A 21,788-nucleotide genomic window follows, 5' to 3' on the forward strand; every position below is an offset into this window, starting at 1 on the left:
TCCCCATGCCTGACCAGATGGTGGCGCAGTGGATAGAGCATCAGACTGGGATGCGGAGGACCCAGATTTGAAACCCCGAGGTCGCTAGCTTGAGCGCGGGCTCATCTGGTTTGAGCAAAGCTCACCAGCTTGGACCCAAGGTTGCTGGCTTGAGCAAGGGGTTACACGGTCTGCTGTAGCCGCACTGTCAAAGCATATGAGAAAACAATCAATGAACAACTAAAGTGCCACAGTGAAAAACTGATGATTGATGCATCTCATCTCTCTCTATTCCTGTCTGTCTGTCCCTATCTATCCCTCTCTCTGACTCTGTAAAAAAAAAAAAATTATCTCCCTTACTGTTCTGGTTTGCAACAGTAAGTAATCCAGGAAAACATACATTTTAATTCTCCTTTCCATGTGTAGGATTCTTAATATAGTTCTATAGGTATACCATGCACTAAAATATATAACCATTATATCTGGTTTTAAATTGAAAAATACAATAATATTTTGACAAAAGAAAACAATATTTTATTTTAATTGTTTGAATAAATATAAAGCATGCTGTTAAATTCTACTTGTAGTAGATCTAAATAGGTGTATGTTTTTTGTTTTTTTTAATTTATGTCTTTTAGCATCTCCGTCAATTAAACTCTTGGTGGATGACCCTATAGTTGTAAATCCTGGAGAGGCCATAACATTAGTATGTGTTACGACAGGAGGACAGCCTGCACCGTCTCTCACCTGGGTCAGGTCCTTTGGGACTCTGCCTGAAAAGACTGTTTTGAATGGAGGAACTTTGACCATACCTGCCATCACCTCAGAAGATGCTGGAACTTACAGTTGCATTGCCAATAACAATGTGGGAAACCCAGCAAAAAAGTCCACCAACATCATTGTGAGAGGTAAGTTGCAACGTAGAGTTCTGGGTGAGCACAGTATCACAAAGCAAATAAGATTTGATATAAAAATATTTCCTCAAATACTGTACATATAAATAATGAATGATGTTTACTTATAAATGGAGCTTAAAATTCCTAAATCTTAATGACAATGTCTTATGTTTGCACCGAGTCGTTTTCATGACATATTCTTAGTGGTGCCATTGAATAATTTTTATAATATGTTCTTAAAAAGAAAATGATTAAAATGCAATTGTGACATCGAGCATTAAACCTTCTTATACAGATTATTTAGTAGTTTAGGAGTTTCACAAATTTATTAATTTAATGGTTAATAAACATTTATTGAATTCCTCTTACAAGCAAAGCTTTAAACTGTGAAATTAGGTAGAGATTTATAAAACATAACCTGTATTCAAGGAATCTATTGTCAGGTACTAAAAATAAGATGCATAAATGAATAGTCATATGATATAGCATTTAGCTAGCAAGCATAAGCAAAATCTTTAGAAATATTAAAAATATATAGTAACTTCTAGCAGAAGTTATTAAGGAATATCTAATGACATTTCACTAGGTCTTATGCACCCGGTAGAGTTTTAACAGACTGAGTTTGAGAAAGACATGGAAAAGTCAGAGATGGTAAAGGGTGAAGTGTATTTGAGGAATTGATGTACAAGGTCACTACAGTAGGAACAGTTATGTTCTAGTGTGGCTGCGACCAGTGGATCTGCTGGTGCTATGTAATGTGAGATGCTGCCCCTCCATGTCAGAGGGTTTACATTTCCTGTGCGAGGAGAGTGTGTGCTTCTTCCTGTCTCACTAGCAGGGTCCTGGGTTGGGGACAGAGGATAGACACTGGTGTCTCTAAAGTGAAGATAAACAGTCACATGTCCAAGAGGACTTTTCTAACAGACAAATGAAAATAAGACAGGAAGATGAGCATACAAAGAAATAATACCTGGAAGTGAATAACAAGAAGGGGTTTACAAATGGAATTTTCTACCCTTTCTGTTATAAATATCAGTGTTAGTGAAATTGGCTTCTTTCTAAGTCCTTATCTCAGTGAGTAACTACATTCTGTTCTCCCTTCACCTCAAGTTTTAAAAGAAAATAACAAATTTACAAATCAACAGTTTTTATTATTTCTGTTTTAAACACTTGCTTTTCCAAGTAGCCATGAAAAGAAAGTACCAAATGCTGCTATAACAATTGTGAGATAAGTTAAAACTTTGTTAAACTATCCTTAAGAGTCATAAATGCAATGTAGACTCTTTTGTTCCAAGGATTTTTAGGTTTTTTTTTTGTTTGTTTGTTTATTTTATCAAGGAAATAGACTCACTAGAGAAAAATGATGCATTAAATCTAGTTTGACCACATCAAGGTCATCCACAACTATGTTGAATCCAAGTACACATGGCAACATGTTTAGCATAAAATGTCTGTGCTTCTCAGGCACGCTTTGTAAAGAATGAACTCAATCCACAGCAAATATGTGCTCAGAGACTGATATGCTCTTTCCCACCCTAACAGTTACAATCTGTGTTCTTACAAAAAAAAATTTCCGACTTTAACACAAATGACTTAAAATCAATAAAACACTAAAAATATATTTCTCCAATTTCTAATTTTTATGCTTTTAATTCATCTGAACTACACATTTGCATAGTCATATTATATTACCAGAAAATCTCTTAGCAGTGTCATTTACATAATTAATACAATGAAATTTGGATATAACCGGACTGACTGTAGATGCAGCCTTGCTGAAGGACCCTGCTGGATGACACTGCAGGGAGGGAAGCTGCTGCAGCCTGCAAGGCCTCCAGCCCCTGTGAAGACCAAGACATTCAGCAGAAGAAAAATCGTTTCTTTTTATTACATCAAAAAAATTAGTTTCAAGTGTTTTGAATTTGTAGACCTCTGTAGTGTCTTAGAGTAACTGTTATGGATACAGTAGAGGGAGAACTCTAAGTTTATTTTCTCTCCATTCTTTTTCTGGAATTAAATCAAGATCCACAGATTCAGCTTTCTGAGGAAGCACAGGGTATTCTGTGCAGAGAAGTCTCATTACCATTTGAGAATATCTCTGGACAAAATAAATAAGAGTGCAGGGTGCAGATATAAATAAAACTCTAAAAAAATCTCTGAATTCATCATTTTATTTTTTAGAAATAGAAAATACTTCAAAATAAACAATGTAGATAAACATTCCATGTAGACAATAAGCTCATATGGTTCAATATTTTCTTAAACATTTATAAATTTAGCAGCGATGCCTTATGATCTTTAAAGGAATTGTGGTGATTGATCCACATTTCTCACAATTTAGGACAGAAGCAGTTGCTTAACATGTTTGATAAGAAAATTACATTGATTTTCTAGTCATATGTTAGCTAGCCTAAGCTCAGGACTTTCCAAAGTCCTGGTAGATAATATGCCATTTCCACCTAAAGTTCCCTGTGTTATGATTTACTATATTTAGAAAAGCTCATATTTTTTTCTTATTGTGAATTGAGCCTGTGTTGAACAAGCATGATTCATAACATAATCAAGATATTACTGTTTTGGGCTTCCTGGTTTTTTTTTTGTTTGTTTTGTTTTTAGCTTTTATACAGTATTTTACTATTTCCCTGCCTTAGGAAGAAAATTTAGGCAGACTTCATGACCCTTCCACTTATTCTTACAAACAGAGACTGCTATAGCACATTTAGATCACAAGTGCACATTTAGCTAGTGTTTTGGATGCATGATCCAAAATAGTATTACAACACCAAACGGGACTTAATTCAAAAATTTTTCATTTGCCCAGCTTGTGTCTACTTGGAGCTGAAGAGCTGGTCCTCTGGGAAGCCCCTCAGTAGCACTGAGATGATAAAATAAACAGGTTCTTCTGAGGCCACCACAAGCTTAGAAGAAATTGCATCTCACAATTTTCTCCAAAAATATCCTTCAAATCAAATTTGGTCTCTGACCGTGTTTTTACTTTTAATTGTCTACAAAATCCAAGAACCATAGAATGGGGTTTTTTTTTTTTGAAAATTCGACAGAAGAATGTATCTCTTTTGCACTTACTGTGGAATCCTGTGGCTTCTATTCTCTGCAAAAATGAGTCAGCAAAAGTCTATTCTATCATCTAATTTCACAAGAACACGGAAAGTTTATAAGAATTTACAAAATTTCTAGCTGACATTTTAATTTTTGATCCATCAGTAAATACTCTTGTCCTATCTTTAAACTATACTCTACATCTGGCCATATATTACCACACCCATTGTTACCACAGTGTAAACTATTGACATAACTCCCTATTTGATTAAAATAGTCTTCTCCTTAATTATCTTTTCAGTTCAGCCTTTCTTTTAAAAAGGGGTTTTTCCCCCCATTGTGTTAGATAAGATAGACTTTGCTGAGTTAAAAAATAGTCCCATACAAGTAATTCCTCAAAACAAAAATGCTTTAGATATATCTTTTTATGTAAATGTTCAGGATTTTACCTAGTTAATAATGCTAATGGTGGTGTTGTGTGATTGGTGAGTGTAAATTGGGAGGTGGGTTTAAGAGAAGAGACTCTACTTCATGCAGTCATTCAGGCAGCTAGATGATGCCTCTGCCATCTTCAACCTGTGGTGACCAAGGTTGCTCCAAGTGTTACCTCCTTTCCTGTTAGCTGTAAGTGGGAAGGAGCTTGAATGAGCACCCATGAGGGTATTTAAACACTGTCCTCCTAATTAAGCTATTTCCCTCCCAAACATTCAATCACTTTTGATTGAAGGAAATTATGTTTTTGTTAATCAGCTTTTTAATTCTTTCAGTAATTGTAGGCATACTTTAATTTAAAATTCTAGCCAACATGGTCTGGTGGTGGCTCAGTGGGTAGAGCATCTACCTGGGATGCTGAGGTCCCAGGTTTAAAACATTAAGAATTCCTGCTTGAGTATGGGCTCATCTAGCTTGAGCGTGGGCTCACCAGCTTGAGAGTGGGCTCATTAGCTTGAGTGCAGGGTGGTTGGCTTGACTATGGGATCATCAACATGATCCCATAGTTGCTGGCCTGAGCCCAAAGGTTGCTGGCTTGAAGCCCAAGTTCACTGGCCTGAACCCAAGGTCCCTGGTTTGGCTTGAGCCTCCACATCAAGGCATGTATGAACAACTAAAGCAATCAATGAACAACTAAAGTGATGCAACCATGACTTAGTGCTTCTCACTCTCTCTCACTTCCTGTCTCTCTCTCTCTCTCTTAGCAAAAAATGCCCACAAAAATATAAGAACGCAACCAAACAAACAAAACAAAATATTATACAACTAACCAACACGGTATTTAGAGTTTATGATTTTCTAAATAATATTGCATTTTGAAGGATTTAGCATGACTTTCCAACTTTTACTGACTCTTACAAATTACTGTATATTAATTAGAACAGAACAATAGATTCTCTAAAACAAAGATATACTCTGCACAAATAAAATGAAACTAAGTGAGCCCTTAGAGTTACAAAAGTATGTTCAATGTATTTGTTGAAAGGTATATATCTTCAAGGTATTGATCAGAAACTCAGTCCAAGTTAATTGGCAATTTTCCAGAAAGTTGATCAAATTTAGTTTACCATGTGTTTACAAATATAAATTATTTGTAAATTTTCAATTAAATGGTGCAACTTTTTCCTAAGAATTTAGATTAACCAATTAGTTTCTAGTCATCAATACTTTTGTTCTATAATCTTACATTAATAAACACTATCATGATATAGCTGAAATTGTAGAAAACCAATCCTTGAACATCCTCCAAAAGCCAAACCGTCTGCTGTGTGCAGGTGTCCCAGTTATTCATGCAGATTAAGTGCTCTATTTCTGTTTTCCAAATTTAACATTCAGTAGTAATTATATCTCCCCAAAACACTAGAGAATTTGATTATATTACATTTTGTAGCTATGCAATGGTTTCATTATTATCCTTTTTAAAAATCAATCAGGGCTATACTAAATTTAAAAATTATCAAATTCAATAATTCTATTCTAAATATAGATAAATCAGTTTCCTTTTATAAATGAGATAATTCTCACTTATTTTTGCTCATTAGTATAATGTGAGGAATTATCATAAAATACAATTTCACGTAAAATCTTTGTGTAGATGCTATATAGTCTTCTAATTACTTTTGCATGATATACCGACAGCTTAGTTATATATTTTTCTCTTTTAAAACTTAGATTGTTCTATTTGGTAGATGGAGTATTTGTCATATTTACTTATTCGAGCTACAGGAGACATGCTATTTGGTAATACTGCTTTAAAAGTCAATCCCTGGTATGGAAAAGAAGAATATTATTCAACACATTATTTTTCAACTTCTTTAATCAGTTTCTTTGAAGGTGTTCTATAATTTTTTTTTTGTTTTTTTTAATACTTTGCAGTTGTAAAATCGAGCCATAACAATGATACTAACTTTGAAACTCCTACTTCAAAATTTGTATGCTGTTGTTACTACAGGTACTTACTTCCCAGGACCACTGCTCACTGAACACTTACTGTGTTTCCCTGTGTATAGGACACTCTCATGTATAAGACGCATCTTAATTTTGAGGTCCAAAATTTGAAAAAAAAATGTTTTAGATAAAGTTATTGAACTCAAGTTTTATTCATCATAAAATTCATACAACTCCTCATCACTGTCAAGACTCCCATCCATTACCTTGTCCTCATCTGTGTCTGATGATGAATCACTGTCTTCAACAATGAGCACAAAAACAAGTTTGAAAAAGCAGGAAATAGAAGTAAAAAAATCTACAAGCACTGTATAAGACACACCCAGTTTTTAGACTCCAAATTTTTCAAAAATGGGTGCGTCTTATACATGGGGAAATAGTTTGTGTGGATTAAATGGTCTATAGACTGTAAAACAGGGAGAGAGATCTGTGATCTGGTTCTCTTAACTTGGCTATCAAATCATGAATATGTAGATAGGCCCCGCCTTACTTTTCCCTACAACCAATAAACAGTAGTACCTAAGCTCTAAGATACATTTGCTCTAACCATGTTTAATTCAGTAGTATCCAAATGTCCCTTGACCTATGTCCATTTTTAAGTGTTTCTGGATATAATCACTATTTTTGTTTACAAACTATTAATAATTCATACAAATGCACAAATACAAATGCATGGCTCTATAGATTTATACATGTCAACATATAGTTATTAGAGAATACTGAATTTTTAAACAGAAATCTACCTTTAATATTTTGTATTACTTACCTCAGGATATTAAACCAGGAAGAAATAAGCCCATAAAATTTTCAGTAAGTTTTTAGAAAATTTCTACACCATGCTAGAGCTGGGTAAGTTGCTACATGGAACAGAGGAGGAACGGATCCCTGAGCCTGTGGACTCCTCACATTTATAAGAAGATAAACACGCCCTGGTCGGTTGGCTCAGCGGTAGAGCGTCGGCCTAGCGTGCGGAGGACCCGGATTCGATTCCCGGCCAGGGCACACAGGAGAAGCGCCCATTTGCTTCTCCACCCCTCCGCCGCGCCTTCCTCTCTGTCTCTCTCTTCCCCTCCCGCAGCCAAGGCTCCATTGGAGCAAAGATGGCCCGGGCGCTGGGGATGGCTCTGTGGCCTCTGCCTCAGGCGCTAGAGTGGCTCTGGTCGCAACATGGTGACGCCCAGGATGGGCAGAGCATCGCCCCCTGGTGGACAGAGCGTCGCCCCCTGGTGGGCGTGCCGGGTGAATCCCTGTCGGGCGCATGCGGGAGTCTGTCTGACTGTCTCTCCCTGTTTCCAGCTTCAGAAAAATTAAAAAAAAAAAAAAAAAAGAAGAAAAACATCAGGACAACTCCCTCCCTCAGTCATGAGAAAAAATAAACTAACTTCACAATAGGAGCATAGCTAATGTAGTGTTGGAAGTTCAGAGGAAGAAACAATTAATTCTGATTAAAGAGGTGGAGGGGGGGGGAATACCACAGAGGAACGTGGCTTTTGAGCTGGTCTTTGAAAAATGAGAAATGAAATGTCTCTTTTCTTTGCTGTATGAAATAGTGACTCAATTAGTTTTTAAACTTGCTCCATTCTCTTAATTATAAAGTATTAGAAACTGTTGATAGTCCTTTAAAGCAAATCCATGTTTAGCATCCATATTTTATAATGGAATATTTTCAGAAAACAAATACTTTATATATTTTATTCTGTGGTTTTAAAAATATGCTTAAAAGTTAATTTTTGCAATCTTATGTTGCAGAAGATTTTATATACAATTTTTAATTATATTAGTCCACTACCAAATTTTCTGTGTGCTGACTTTGTTGTCTCTTTCTTTTGGAATTCTGTCTAGTAGTGTTCTAACATCAGTGCTCATTCTAATAAATGTTTCAGGAAATTTCTAAATAGAGCCAATCAAACCTAATTCTTAAATTATTCCTCTTCTAGATTCTATAAGATGATTTCTTAATTGTAGCTCTCTTTTTAAATTTTTTCCACTTTATTGCCCCAACATATATACTTATCTAAAAATTGTGCATTAAGATTAAACCAGTTATTCATATTCGCCTTAGCCAAAATTTATCTGTTAAAAGCAATGAAGTATTAGTGACTGGTAATATAAAATTTATTTATGAAAAGTCCATAAATCTATTCCAAAACTAATTAATTATTCCAGAAATCCAAGTGTTGGGAAAATTACTTTTAAAACTTACTGAAGAAACATATCATGTTTATTGATTTTTTTAATTATAGAGGATTTTGTTTAATCAAACAAACCTGGTGGTAGTATGCTTTTGGTATCTAAAGCGTGGAAGGCAGGGATGCTGCTAAACAATCTACAACATGTGGGACAGCCTCCACAAAAGAAATACCTGGTCCGAAATGTTAATAGCACTGCAGTTGAGAAACGCTGGCCTAGAGAAAGGTTTCATTTTTGTATAATGAATGGAAAAATTGCATAAAACTACACATACACACCAAAATAAAAACAAAAATGAATTAATTCTAAAAACATTTTGTACATTTTAATGCAATATCAATACCAAATGATGCCATTCTTGATGTATGTCCTAGAATTTCAAATGTCAGTAGTTAACATTCATTTTTCTCTTTATAATCATCCTGCAAAAAAGACTGTCATCAGGCCCTCTCTGGGAAGTACTTACTGGGAACTGAGAGCAAGGCTTCTTCCCTGTGACCCATGATGATAAGCTCTTCTCTCCTGGGTTATAATTATCTGTCTCCCTGAGTCTTCTTGTTTACCTAGTCAGTGTCTTCAACTTTCCTCTGAAGCTCTGTACTCCGTTTAGCTAACACCTATCACCTCATTTGTTAAAGTTTTTCAACGTATTTCCTTATCTTGAAACTTCATTGTTTTTACTCTCACAATAGTAAGAGCCCTTTTTCAGGTCTTCTATAATGTGCTCCTTTTCTCATGTCGTCCACTCAACCTCATGGGGTCAAGGAGCACAGTCAAATAAACATGATATTGTCATTTATGCCCCTCCCTATTCATATAAAATCTTGTTTCCAGTAGGATATCCTGCCAGGTTGTACAAAGCATGAAATGAAAGTTATGAAAAATTTTTTAAATTAATATTTATGTTTTTTTTAATCAATTTCCTTTCTAAACTTTCTCCTAATTATCTTGGTTTTTTTTTTTTTATTTCTATGAAGTTTAAAGAAGGTATAAAATTATAGCTAGTGCTTGACTTACGACCACAATTGGTTCTGACAGACCTGTCGTAACATGATTTGGTCATAAGTTGAGTAGCCTATATGTACAGTACTGTGAAATGATGTTATAAAAATCTTTAAGTCATATTTTATCATAATTTTCTTTCATTATTGTTATATATCATAATTTTTTGTTCATTTTATGCCACTTGTATCTTCTCTACACCATTTTGTTTATTTTTTATTCGTCAGGTTTAAGTAAAACACTGCATTACCAGTACAACTGGTTTAATATTTGCAAAACATACAAAATACAGGTGCATACAAAAATACAAAATATAGGTCTAAAAAATACCATAGGAAACATTTTCCCAATTGCAAAACATATCAAAATATATAAACATGCACAAAACAGTTTATTGGCCAGCACTGTCGTACGCCCAACTAGGCAATGCTTGTGCTGCCAGACATGGAGCAGTCATGGCTAGTGATTGTGGTCATAAAGTCGAATGGTTGTAAGTTGCATAGGTCGTAAGTCGATCAATACTTGTATATAACTCTTCCTTACAGTATGAGCTCAATGCCAAATTTACAAAAATTATTTTATTTTTTTAAATTTTATTTAGACAATTTTAACGGGGTGACATTGATCAGTTAGAGTACATAGATTCAGAGAAAACATCTCCAGATCATTTTGACATTTGATTATGTTGTATACCCATCACCCAAAGTCAAATTGTTCTCCATTACCTTTTATTTGGTTTTCTTTATGTCCCTCCCCTCCCCCCACTTCCTCTCTCTCCTCTCTTCTCCTCCCCCTGGTAACCACTGCTCTCTTATCTTTGTCCATGAGTCTCAATTTTGTGTCCCACCTATGTATGGAATCATACAGTTCTTAGTTTTTCTGATTTACTTATTTCACTCAATATAATACCACATCTTCTTTATCCAATCATTGATTGAAGGGCTTTTTGGTTGCAAAACTTATTTTAGAATATTATTTCTAGTGTGATACATTTTATTTCTTTTCACATTGACTATTCATTTCTTCTGACCAAATTAAAAAAGGAAGCTTGTCTCAGACTGCAGTTGGTCTACTCAATTAAAAGTTGATTTGGGGGGAGAAGTAAATGATGTTCACATGGCAAGGTTGTTTCCTATTATTGGAAATCTAGACTCAGTGTCCTTGTGCTTTTATTATTAATTTTGCATTCTTGTCATACAGCTTGCTGGTTAAATAGTCTGAGTATATTAAAGCACTATCTTAAAAATATATTGTAAGATATTACTTTAACTTCTTATTAGAATGTAACAGAAATTATAGAAGTTGTGTGTTAATGAACTCTCACAGAGGAGCACAGGTCAGCGGCCCTCAGACTGAGAAGTAGAGCCCTCCGGAAGCTTCCCTCTTGACCTTCTTCCACAGCCTCCCTGAGACGGAATCTCTCTTCTGACTTTGACTACCTTAGATTAGTTTTGCTCTTTTAAAATTTATATAAGGACGTCACGGAAATGGCGCCATGAGCAGCGCGTCCGACAGATCTCCCCAAAATCTCAACAAATTTATCAACTAGAAACAGTAAAATTTATCCTCGGAGCATTCTGGAGTTCCACACACACTGAAAGCGAAAGGACTGTTATCACTTGAATCTGAGAGACGGGTCAGAACTGAGGGTGTGGAGGAAGCTAACTACCGCATGGACGTTCATTCAAGCCGAGGAGGGAGTACGCCTGTGGTGAGTCAACCCACGCGTGCAACTGCCCGCCCCCACTCGGGGAGCGGCAGCCTGGGTGCTGCGAGCAGCCACCGGCGTGCCGTGAGAAACCGCGCGCGCGCCCCGTGCTGCGGTCCCATCGCAGAGTGAGCTCCCTTGCACCGCCAGCATCCCCAGCGGCCTGCGCACTGCGAGTGAGAGTCCCCAGCCACCGGAGTGCCTAAAGCACCCCATTCGCTTGCGTGCCCTGAACGTCCCACTCGCCCACGCACCCAGAGCTCCCCACTTGCCCGCACACCCAGAGTGCCCATTCTCCCGCGCGCCCAGTGCACCCCAGCTGCCGGTGTCAAGGCGAGCGGGAGAGGCACCAAGGCTGTCTTCCCTATTCCGGAGATTCTCTCCGTGGGCGGGGCACCTCACCCAGCCATTCAAACTAACAACCAAGCATTGGGGGAGGGGCACGTGGGCAGCCTGAAATACTTTCTGGAGCACAGCTGTGGATCCAATCATTGAAATTAGCTTAACCCACGAAATCTGTGCACCCACGGGGCTCTAATTGATAAGAAATCTCTCAGTTCAGCGATCCAAGACAAGAGGCGTGATATTTCTTAGTACCTCTCGCTAAAGGGGCGGGGGCAACTTCTGATTGACAGAGACTCCATATTCAGGGATAAACGCTAAAAAGAGGGACTTGGCAGATATTAAGATCTATACAACAAGCAGTGACTAGTGCCTCTTCTTCCCAGCCAAAACAGGCTACAAAGTGTGGAAAGCCTGGGTTGAGTGGTCCAACTGAATGCTAGGCGCTGAACAGTCACCTTGACAACAATTGTCTCCCAGCCCCACGTGATTACGCTGGAGGCTCTGACTGCCAGAGCCTTAACCAGAGCCTTGCGCTGAGTGGGGATAGAGTGGGGATTTCCCAGCTCTTTGAGCCTCTTATTCCCCAGGCAGATGCAGTGGCAGCCTCATAGCTGGATCACCAGGCTGCTAATTCAGGAAGGGGAGACTAGGAGAGAGACTCCAGGAAAGCAAACTCTCTCATTGTTGGACCCTGCAAATGCCAACAAGCCCTGACTACCAGCGAGTCTAAAGTCAATTATATGACATTGCCATAGAATCCCATCAATTGCAAATCCCTACCTAAGCGTGACACAGGGGCATAGCTTGGGGTACAGTGTCACCGACCAGGAAGAGGGAGAGAAAAGAAAAAGGAAGAAGTTAACCTCTCAAAATCAAGAAAAATCCACAGACTTTATAACTTGTTCCACTAATTTTTCATTGTTGTTGTTTGTTTCTTCTATCTTATTGCCTTTATTATTATTATTTCTATTTCCTCCACCTCGGTCCTTTTATTCTCTGCTCATCTTATGCTTCCCTTTTCTTGAACTACACTACCCATGAGTGTTACATTTTATTTCTTTTCTTCATCCTTACTCTACTTTAGGGTTACACTCCAAAACCCTTAACTCTCACTCTCTCCCCTTTTGTTTCTTTTTCTTTTCCTTTTTTTCTTCCTTCGTTTTTCTCTCTTTCTTATTTTTTCCTTTCTATTCATTTCTTCTTTTCTCCTTTTACTTTTCCTCCCATTCAATCCTCAATCAAGAACAAATTATTTAATTTGGGAATCAAGTTTTTTGTGATCTTTTTTTTTTTCTTTTTTTTGCTTTTGTTTTTGGTTTCCTTTTGTTTGTTTTTGTGGCATTTTGGGTACTTTTTACGTTGCTTTTTAACTCACTAGCATTCCTCCCAATGCAAGTTTTCCATTGTATTTAGTCTTCGCTCCACTTTATACAACAGATTTTTACTTATTATTTTTATTTTTTTTCTCTTCTTTAATTATTATCTTTTTTCTCCTTTTTTCTGTTTCCCTCTTATCCCTCTCATTATATCTCTTAGTTGACCATCACTTACAAGCAAATCATTTTATGCTTGTCTAAGATTTTCTCCTTTTTTTTTTTTTTGCAGTTAGTAGGTCCCTACTCCCTTTTTTGCCCCTTGAACTCTTCACCCGAAATCAGGCCCTCCATTATAGGCAGTTTTTGTTCCCTAAGGAGGGGAGAGGAGGGGAAGAGAAGAAAGAAAAAAAGGGGGAAATAATAAATTATTACTGTTTTTTTGTGTGGAGTGTTTTCCTTTTTTTTTTTTTTTTACTTTTTATTCTTTATTAATTCTAATTAGTGCTATCAACAAGACCACCCTCAGATGCCAATAAGAAAAAGAAAATAGAATATTATGGATACAAAAGATAGAGAGGTAACACAAATAGATTTGGAAAAATCTATGGAGAAAAGACTTAACATATTGGAAGCCTTGGAGCTAAATGACAGAGAATTTAAAATAGAAATCCTAAAAATACTCAGAGATATACAAGAAAATACAGAAAGGCAACTTAGGGAGATCAGAAAACAACTCAACAATCACAAAGAATATATTACCAAGGAAATTGAAACTATAAAAACAAATCAAACAGAAATGAAAAACTCAATTCACGAGCTGAAAAACGAGGTAACAAGCTTAGCTAATAGAACAGCCCAGATAGAAGATAGGATTAGTGAAATAGAAGACAAGCAACTTGAGGCACAACAGAGAGAAGAAGAAAGACTCAAAAATAATAAAAAACGAGAAAGCCCTACAGGAATTGTCTGACTCCATCAGAAAGAATAACATAAGAATAATAGGTATATGAGAGGGAGAAGAGAAAGAAAATGGAATGGAGAATATACTCAAACAAATAATAGACGAGAACTTCCCAAGCCTGTGGAAAGAACTAAAGCCTCAAATTCAAGAAGCAAACAGAACACCGAGTTTTCTTAACCCCAACAAACCCACTCCAAGGCACATCATAATGAAGATGACACAAACCAATGACAAAGAAAAAATTCTCAAGGCAGCCAGGGAAAAGAAGAGTACAACATATAAAGGAAGGCCTATTAGATTATCATCAGATTTCTCAGCAGAAACTCTACAAGCTAGAAGAGAGTGGACCCCAATCTTTAAAGCCCTGAAAGAGAAGAACTTTCAGCCAAGAATACTATACCCATCAAAGCTATCCTTCAAGTACGAAGGAGATATAAAAACATATCACTTCAGGCCTATATGAACAAACAAGAGAGAACCCAAGTAAACCACTTAACTTCACACCTTAAGGAACTAGAAAAAGAAGAACAAAGAAACCCAAACCAGCCGAAGAAAGGAGATAATAAAAATCAGAGCAGAAATAAATGAAATAGAGAACAGAAGAACTATAGAAAAAATCAATAAAACAAGGAGCTGGTTCTTTGAAAAGATCAACAAAATTGACAAACCCTTGGCAAGACTCACCAAGGAAAAAAGGCACAGGACTCAAATAAATAAAATCCAAAATGAAAGAGGAGAGATCACCACAGACATCATAGATATACAAAGAATTATTGTAGAATACTATGAAAAACTATATGACACCAAATACAACAATCTAGAAGAAATGGATAAATTCCTAGAACAATACAACCTTCCTAGACTGAGTCATGAAGAAGCAGAAAGCGTAAACAGACCAATCAGCAGGGAGGAAATAGAAAAAACTATTAAAAACCTCCCCCAAAATAAAAGTCCAGGCCCAGACGGTTATACTAGTGAATTCTATCAAACATTCAAAGAAGACCTGGTTCCTATTCTACTCAAAGTCTTCCAAAAAATTGAAGAAGCAATACTTCCAAACACATTTTATGAGGCCAACATAACCCTCATACCAAAACCTGGCAAGGATGGCACAAAGAAAGAAAACTACAGACCAATATCTCTAATGAATACAGATGCTAAAATACTAAACAAAATACTAGCAAATCGAATACAACAACATATTAAAAAAATAATACATCATGATCAAGTGGGATTCATCCCAGAATCTCAAGGATGGTTCAACATACGTAAAACAGTTAACGTAATACACCATATCAACAAAACAAAGACAAAAACCACATGATCTTATCAATAGATGCAGAAAAGGCTTTTGATAAAATACAACACAATTTTATGTTTAAGACTCTCAACAAAATGGGTATAGAAGGAAAATATCTCAACATGATAAAGGCCATATATGATAAACCATCAGCCAACATCATATTAAAAGGCATAAAACTGAGGACTTTCCCCCTTAAATCAGGAACAAGACAGGGTTGTCCACTCTCTCCACTCTTATTTAACGTGGTGCTAGAAGTTCTGGCCAGAGCAATCAGACAAGACAAAGAAATAAAAGGCATCCACATCGGAAAAGAAGAAGTAAAGGTATCACTTTTTGCTGATGATATGATCCTATACATCAAAAACCCGAAGGACTCCACAAAAAGATTACTAGAAACAATAAACCAATACAGTAAGGTCGCAGGATACAAAATTAACATACAAAAGTCCAGAGCCTTTCTATATGCCAACAATGAAATATTAGAAAACGAACTTAAAAAAATAATCCCCTTCACGATTGCAACAAAAAAATAAAATACCTAGGAATAAACATAACAAAGAATGTAAAGGACCTATATAACGAAAACTACAAGGCATTGTTAAGAGAAATAGAAAAAGACACAATGAGATGGAAAAATATTTCTTGTTCTTGGATAGGAAGAATAAATATAATTAAAATGGCCATATTATCCAAAGCAATATATAAATTTAATGCAATTCCCATCAAAATTCCTATGATATTTTTTAAAGAAATGGAACAAAAAGTCATCAGATTTATATGGAAGTATAAAAAACCCCAAAGAGCCAAAGCAATCCTAAGGAAAAAGGATGAAGCTGGGGGCATTACAATACCTGACTTCAAACTATATTATAGGGCCACGATAATCAAAACAGCATGGTATTGGCAGAAAAATAGACACTCAGACCAATGGAACAGAATAGAAAGCCCAGAAATAAAACCACATATATATGGTCAAATAATTTTTGATAAAGGGGCCAACCACACACAATGGAGAAAAGAAAGCTTCTTCAACAAATGGTGTTGGGAAAACTGGAAAGCCACATGCAAAAGAATGAAACTCGACTACAGCCTGTCCCCGTGTACTAAAATTAATTCAAAATGGATCAAAGACCTAAATATAAGACCTGAAACAATAAAGTACATAAAGAAGACATAGGTACTAAACTCATGGACCTGGGTTTTAAAGAACATTTTATGAACTTGACTCCAATGGCAAGAGAAGTGAAGGCAAAGATAAATGAATGGGACTACATCAGAATAAAAAGTATTTTCTCAGCAAGAGAAACTGATATCAGAATAAACAGACAGCCAACTAAATGGGAAATGTTATTTTCAAACAACAGCTCAGATAAGAGCCTAATATTTAAAATTTACAAAGAACTCATAAAACTCAACAACAAACATACAAACAATCCAATAAAAAAATGGGAAGAGGACATGAACAGACACTTCTCCCAGGAAGAAATACAAATGGCCAACAGATACATTAAAAGATGCTCAGCTTCATTAGTTATTAGGGAAATGCAAATCAAAACTACAATGAGATACCACCTCACCCCTGTTAGATTAGCTATGATCAACAAGACGGGTAATAGCAAATGTTGGAGAGGCTGCAGAGAAAAGGGAACTCTCATCCACTGTTGGTGGGACTGTAAAGTAGTACAACCATTATGGAGGAAAGTATGGTGGTTCCTCAAAAAACTGCAAATAGAACTACCTTATGACCCAGCAATCCCTCTACTGGGTATATACCCCCAAACCTCAGAAACATTGATACGTAATGACGCATGTAGCCCCATGTTCATTGCAGCACTGTTCACAGTGGCCAAGACATGGAAACAACCAAAAAGCCCTTCAATAGAAGACTGGATAAAGAAGATGTGGCACATATACACTATGGAATACTACTCAGCCATAAGAAATGATGACATCAGATCATTTACAGCAAAATGGTGGGATCTTGATAACATTATACGGAGTGAAATAAGTAAATCAGAAAAAAAAGAAGAACTACATGATTCCATACATTGGTGGAACATAAAAACGAGACTAAGAGACATGGACAAGAGTGTGGTGGTTACCAGGGGTGGGGGGAGGGAGGACGCAGGAGGGAGGGAGGGAGGGAGTTAGGGGGAGGGGCACAGAGAAAACTAGATAGAGGGTGACGGAGGACAATCTGACTCTGGGCGAGGGGTATGCAACATAATTTAATGACAAGATAACCTAGGCATGTTTTCTTTGAATATATGTACCCTGATTTATTAATGTCATCCCATTAACATTAATAAAATTTATTAAAAAAATAAATAAAATAAAATTTATATAAATGTAATTTGTGTTTAGGAATCTGTCCAGTGTTATGTCTGTGAGATTCATATGCTACAATGTGTAGCAAGGGTCTGTTTATTTTCATTGTAGTATACTATTCAATTGTATAAATATAACAGAATTATTATTTATGAAGTTTTGAGTTATTACTAGTTTGAGACCATTGTGTGAATGATCCTGCTCTAAATATTTTTGTACCAATCGTTTGGTAAACATATGAATGCATTCTATTGAGTCATAGTGTAAGAGAATATTAATATCTAATTCCAAACAAAATTTCAATTTATACTTCTACAAGAATTCCATTTGTTCCATATTATTGTTAATAGTTTATACTTTATACTGTCTGTATTTTTTATTTTAACCATTCTAGCTGGTGTCAAGAATCATACTGGGTTTTAAATTATATTTATTTTATGATGGATGAGTTGAGAACCTTTTCAAATATTTTTGGCCCTTTGATCATCTTTTTCTTTTTTGACAATGACCTTTTCAAGGTCATGTCATTGTCATTTGGACTGTTTTTTTTTAATCTCATTTGGATTGTATTTTTTTTCTTTTTTCTTTATACAGTTTGTTGATATGTCATTTAATTAATATATTTATTGAAAAATATTTTTCTACTTTGTAGTTGCCTTCTCACCACATTAATGTTGTCCTGTAATAAAAAAAATGTCTTTATTTTGATGTAGCCTAAACAATCAGTAAAAAAATTTAAGGTTAGAATTTTTTGTTCTCTATTTCAGAAATCTTTTCTTAAGCCTAGTTAATAAAAATATACTCATTTTTTGTTAAAAGATATATTGTATTTCTTACAACATTTGACCTTTAATTCATTTGAAATTGATTTTTATCTATAGTTTAAAATATGACTAAAGGTAATTTTTTTTTAATTTGAATAGTTAATTAACTCATCACCACTTATAGACTTGAACATTCCTTCCCATTACAGTAGTCTCCCCTTATCCTCAGCGCTTATGTTCCAGTACCTTCAGTGGATGCCTGAAACTGCAAGTGATACTAAATCCTATTTTCCATTTAATATATTTGGACTGCACTTGACCACAGGTAACTGAAATTGGGGAAAGTAGAACTGAAGATAAGGGGAAACCACTGTAAATATGCTGGAGATTGGGAGCAAATACTCTCAACATAGATATATGACATGTGGTTTATATCCTGATTATATAAAGTACTGATAAAACAACACGCTAATAAAACAGCATACGACCCAATTCTTTTTAATGGGAAAATTTTGTACCAACACTGATATATGAATGGCCAGTATGTATGTGAAACAAATGCTGAACATCATTAGTCATCAGAGAAATGCAAGTTAGAACCACAGGGAAATATACCTTAAGAACCCCACCAGCATGGATATTGAAAATAATTTACCTCACCAAAACTTGTAGGGCATGTGGGACACCTGAAACTCTCAAAAACTGCTAGTCACAGTATAGTTTATTTTTAACTTTTAAAAATTAACAAATTAAATTTCTTGAGGTGACATTGGTTAATAAAGTTACATAGGTTTCAAGTGTACAATCAATTCTATATTCATCATTCATATATTGCATTCTGTGTTTTCTATCCAAAGTCAAATCTCCTTCTTGCACCATTAATCTGACCTCCTTTACCCATTACTACCTCCCCTGACTACACTCCTCCTCTAGTAACCACCATACTGTCGTCTGTGTCTGCAAATTTTTGTTTGTCTTATTTGTTCATTTGTTGTTTTCAGTTTTATATATAATTTGTGAGTGAAGTCATATGGTTCTTAACTTTTTCCTTCTGACTTATTTTGCTTAACATAATATTCTCAAAATTTATTAATGTTGTTGAAAATGTCAGTATTTCATCTTTTCCTATGGCTGATCAGTTTCTCTTGAATACTGTTTAACATTTTTAAAAAGGTTAAACATAAATCTACCTTATGACCTAACACTCTCTTTCTTAGGTATGTATCAAAAGAAATTAAAATTATATGCAAAAATAAATCCCTGTATAATAATGTACAACTTCTTTTTTATAGTAGCTAAGAATTGAGAACAGATGCCCATCAATTTTAAAATACACAGAAAGTATCATAATTTGTGTAATATAATCATGTGGTATGATACTATTAAACAATAAAATGGAACAAACTAATAGTACTTAACAGAGTGAACTACAACTATATGCTTAGTGAGATAAACCAGATGTAAAAATGTGTACACTATATGAAGTCTGTTAGGTTAAAAGTGATATTTGGTGATGGAAATTGTATTAGTGGTTGCTTCTTGGCCTTGGGGGTTATTCATAGGCTGGGACTTGGTCTTCCATATTACTTTTATATAGCAATGGACATTTCCTGAGTCCTAGAGAAGTGACTCTCAAAAAGTTGTGGATCTGTTAAAACTGATCAAACTGTACATTTAAGATATCATTTCACTATATGGAAATTATACCTCAGTACAAAAAAAGGTAATAAAAAGACCAAGTCAGGAAACATTTCTTCTTTTCTGTCATCTTATAAGTTATATCAAATCAGTTTTACTCTCTTTTTAATTGCTTAGAAAAGAAGTCTGAGGAGAAGCCATACAGGTTTAGGATGGCTTTATACAAAGATTTTCAAATGCAGATTGAATTTCTTTAATACATATAGGACTACTAAAATTTCTATTTCTTTTTCAAGTTTTGGTTTTTTTTTCTAGGAATCTGAATATATTTAAATTATCAGGTTAATTGGTATAAATTATTATAATTACTATAGTCATATTTTTAATAATATTTTTTGTCCAGTGGTGAGCTGGTAAATCAGTTTTTTGAGAAGTAAGGGAAGTCTTAATTTATATAATTTGCCAGTTTCAATTCTGTTTATAATCAGAAACAGATACTTTGAAGTGTGTAGTTGGGAAGATATGCACATGGCTTGCTGTCATGAGCAGGTATGTGGTAGTTTCAATGTACTACTGTTGTAATGTATAAATAAGCCATGATATTGGTAGTATCATTTTTCTTATTTCTTGATTAGCTTTGCTGGAAGTAATTCAATGTTATTAGTTATTTTAAAGAATCAACTTTAAAGCTCTGTATTTTTTTTGAAATTTCTGTTATGTGTTTTCTGTTACAGTTATTTTCCCTTTAAAAATTACCTGTTTTCAATCTTTAGATTTAAAATGTAACTTAACTTATAAATTCCTCAAAACATTGATTGGATTATTGGTCTTATTTTCTCTTACATAGACTTTATTTTTATTTATTTATTTAGCAAGAGAGAGAGGTAGAGAGACAGAGAGAAAGGGAAAGAGATGAGAAGCATCAATGCATAGTTGCAAAACTTTAGTTGTCCATTGATTACCTCTCTTAGGTACCTTGGGGAGGGGGCTCCAGGTGAGCCAGTGACCTCTTGCTCAAACCAGTTTTTGTGGGCTATAATCCAGTGACCTGTGAGTCCAAGCCAGTGATTATGGGATCATGTCTATCATCTCACACTCAAGCTGGTGACCCCATGCTCAAGCTCAGGGTTTCAACCCTCGGATCTCGGCATCCCAGCTGGACTCTCTGTCCACTGACCACCACTATCCAAGCTTTACAATAGACTTTAAAGATTATAAATATCCCTCCAAAAATAGTAATATGTGTATCACACATACTTTCTAATTTTCATTGGTTTTTATTGTTTTGAGGATTATTTGGAATTATATTGCTCTAGTACCATATTTTTTTAAATTACTTTTTTACTGACTTTAGCTTATTATTATTATTATGGTCAGAGTTTGCTTTTAGAATTAATTTATTTTTTATTTTATAATTCAGCATGTTGAATTTATTTTATTCTTTTTTTATCTATTGAGGTGGGTGTTTAGATAATTTACTAGAGACTTTTAATACTTTCTATTGTATACATTCAGTGGTATAAAATTTCTCAGCATTTCCAACAAATTTTGATATGTTTTATTTTCAATTTCATTGCAGTTTAATGAGACTTCCATTTTTGACCCATTGGCTATTGTGAAATATTTCAGTTTCCTAGAGTTTGGAGATTTTCCTGTTATCTTTTTGTTTTTTATTAATTTGGTTTGATTCTATTATAGTTGGAAGGCTCACTCTGGATGACTTCAGTTCTTTTAAGTATATTAAGGTTTATTTTCTCAGCAGGATATAAATACCTTGTTATATTTCAAGGGTAATTGAGAAGAATGTATTATGCTACTTTGTATAATGTTTATTATTATTATTATTAATTTTAATTGATTAT

General features: G+C 35.1%; 1 protein-coding gene across 1 annotated transcript in view; it reads left to right on the forward strand.

The window, feature by feature from the left end:
* The window catches only part of MDGA2 (MAM domain containing glycosylphosphatidylinositol anchor 2), a 1,032,651-nt gene that overhangs the window by 700,076 nt on the left and 310,787 nt on the right, over positions 1 to 21,788 (forward strand). The window contains exon 6 of the mRNA XM_066342601.1: positions 618 to 887. Coding sequence (XP_066198698.1) covers positions 618 to 887 — 270 coding nt within the window. The remainder of the gene's footprint in view (positions 1 to 617; positions 888 to 21,788) is intronic.

The sequence above is a fragment of the Saccopteryx leptura genome, chromosome 6, assembly GCF_036850995.1.
Source record: "Saccopteryx leptura isolate mSacLep1 chromosome 6, mSacLep1_pri_phased_curated, whole genome shotgun sequence".
Lineage (NCBI taxonomy): Eukaryota > Metazoa > Chordata > Mammalia > Chiroptera > Emballonuridae > Saccopteryx > Saccopteryx leptura.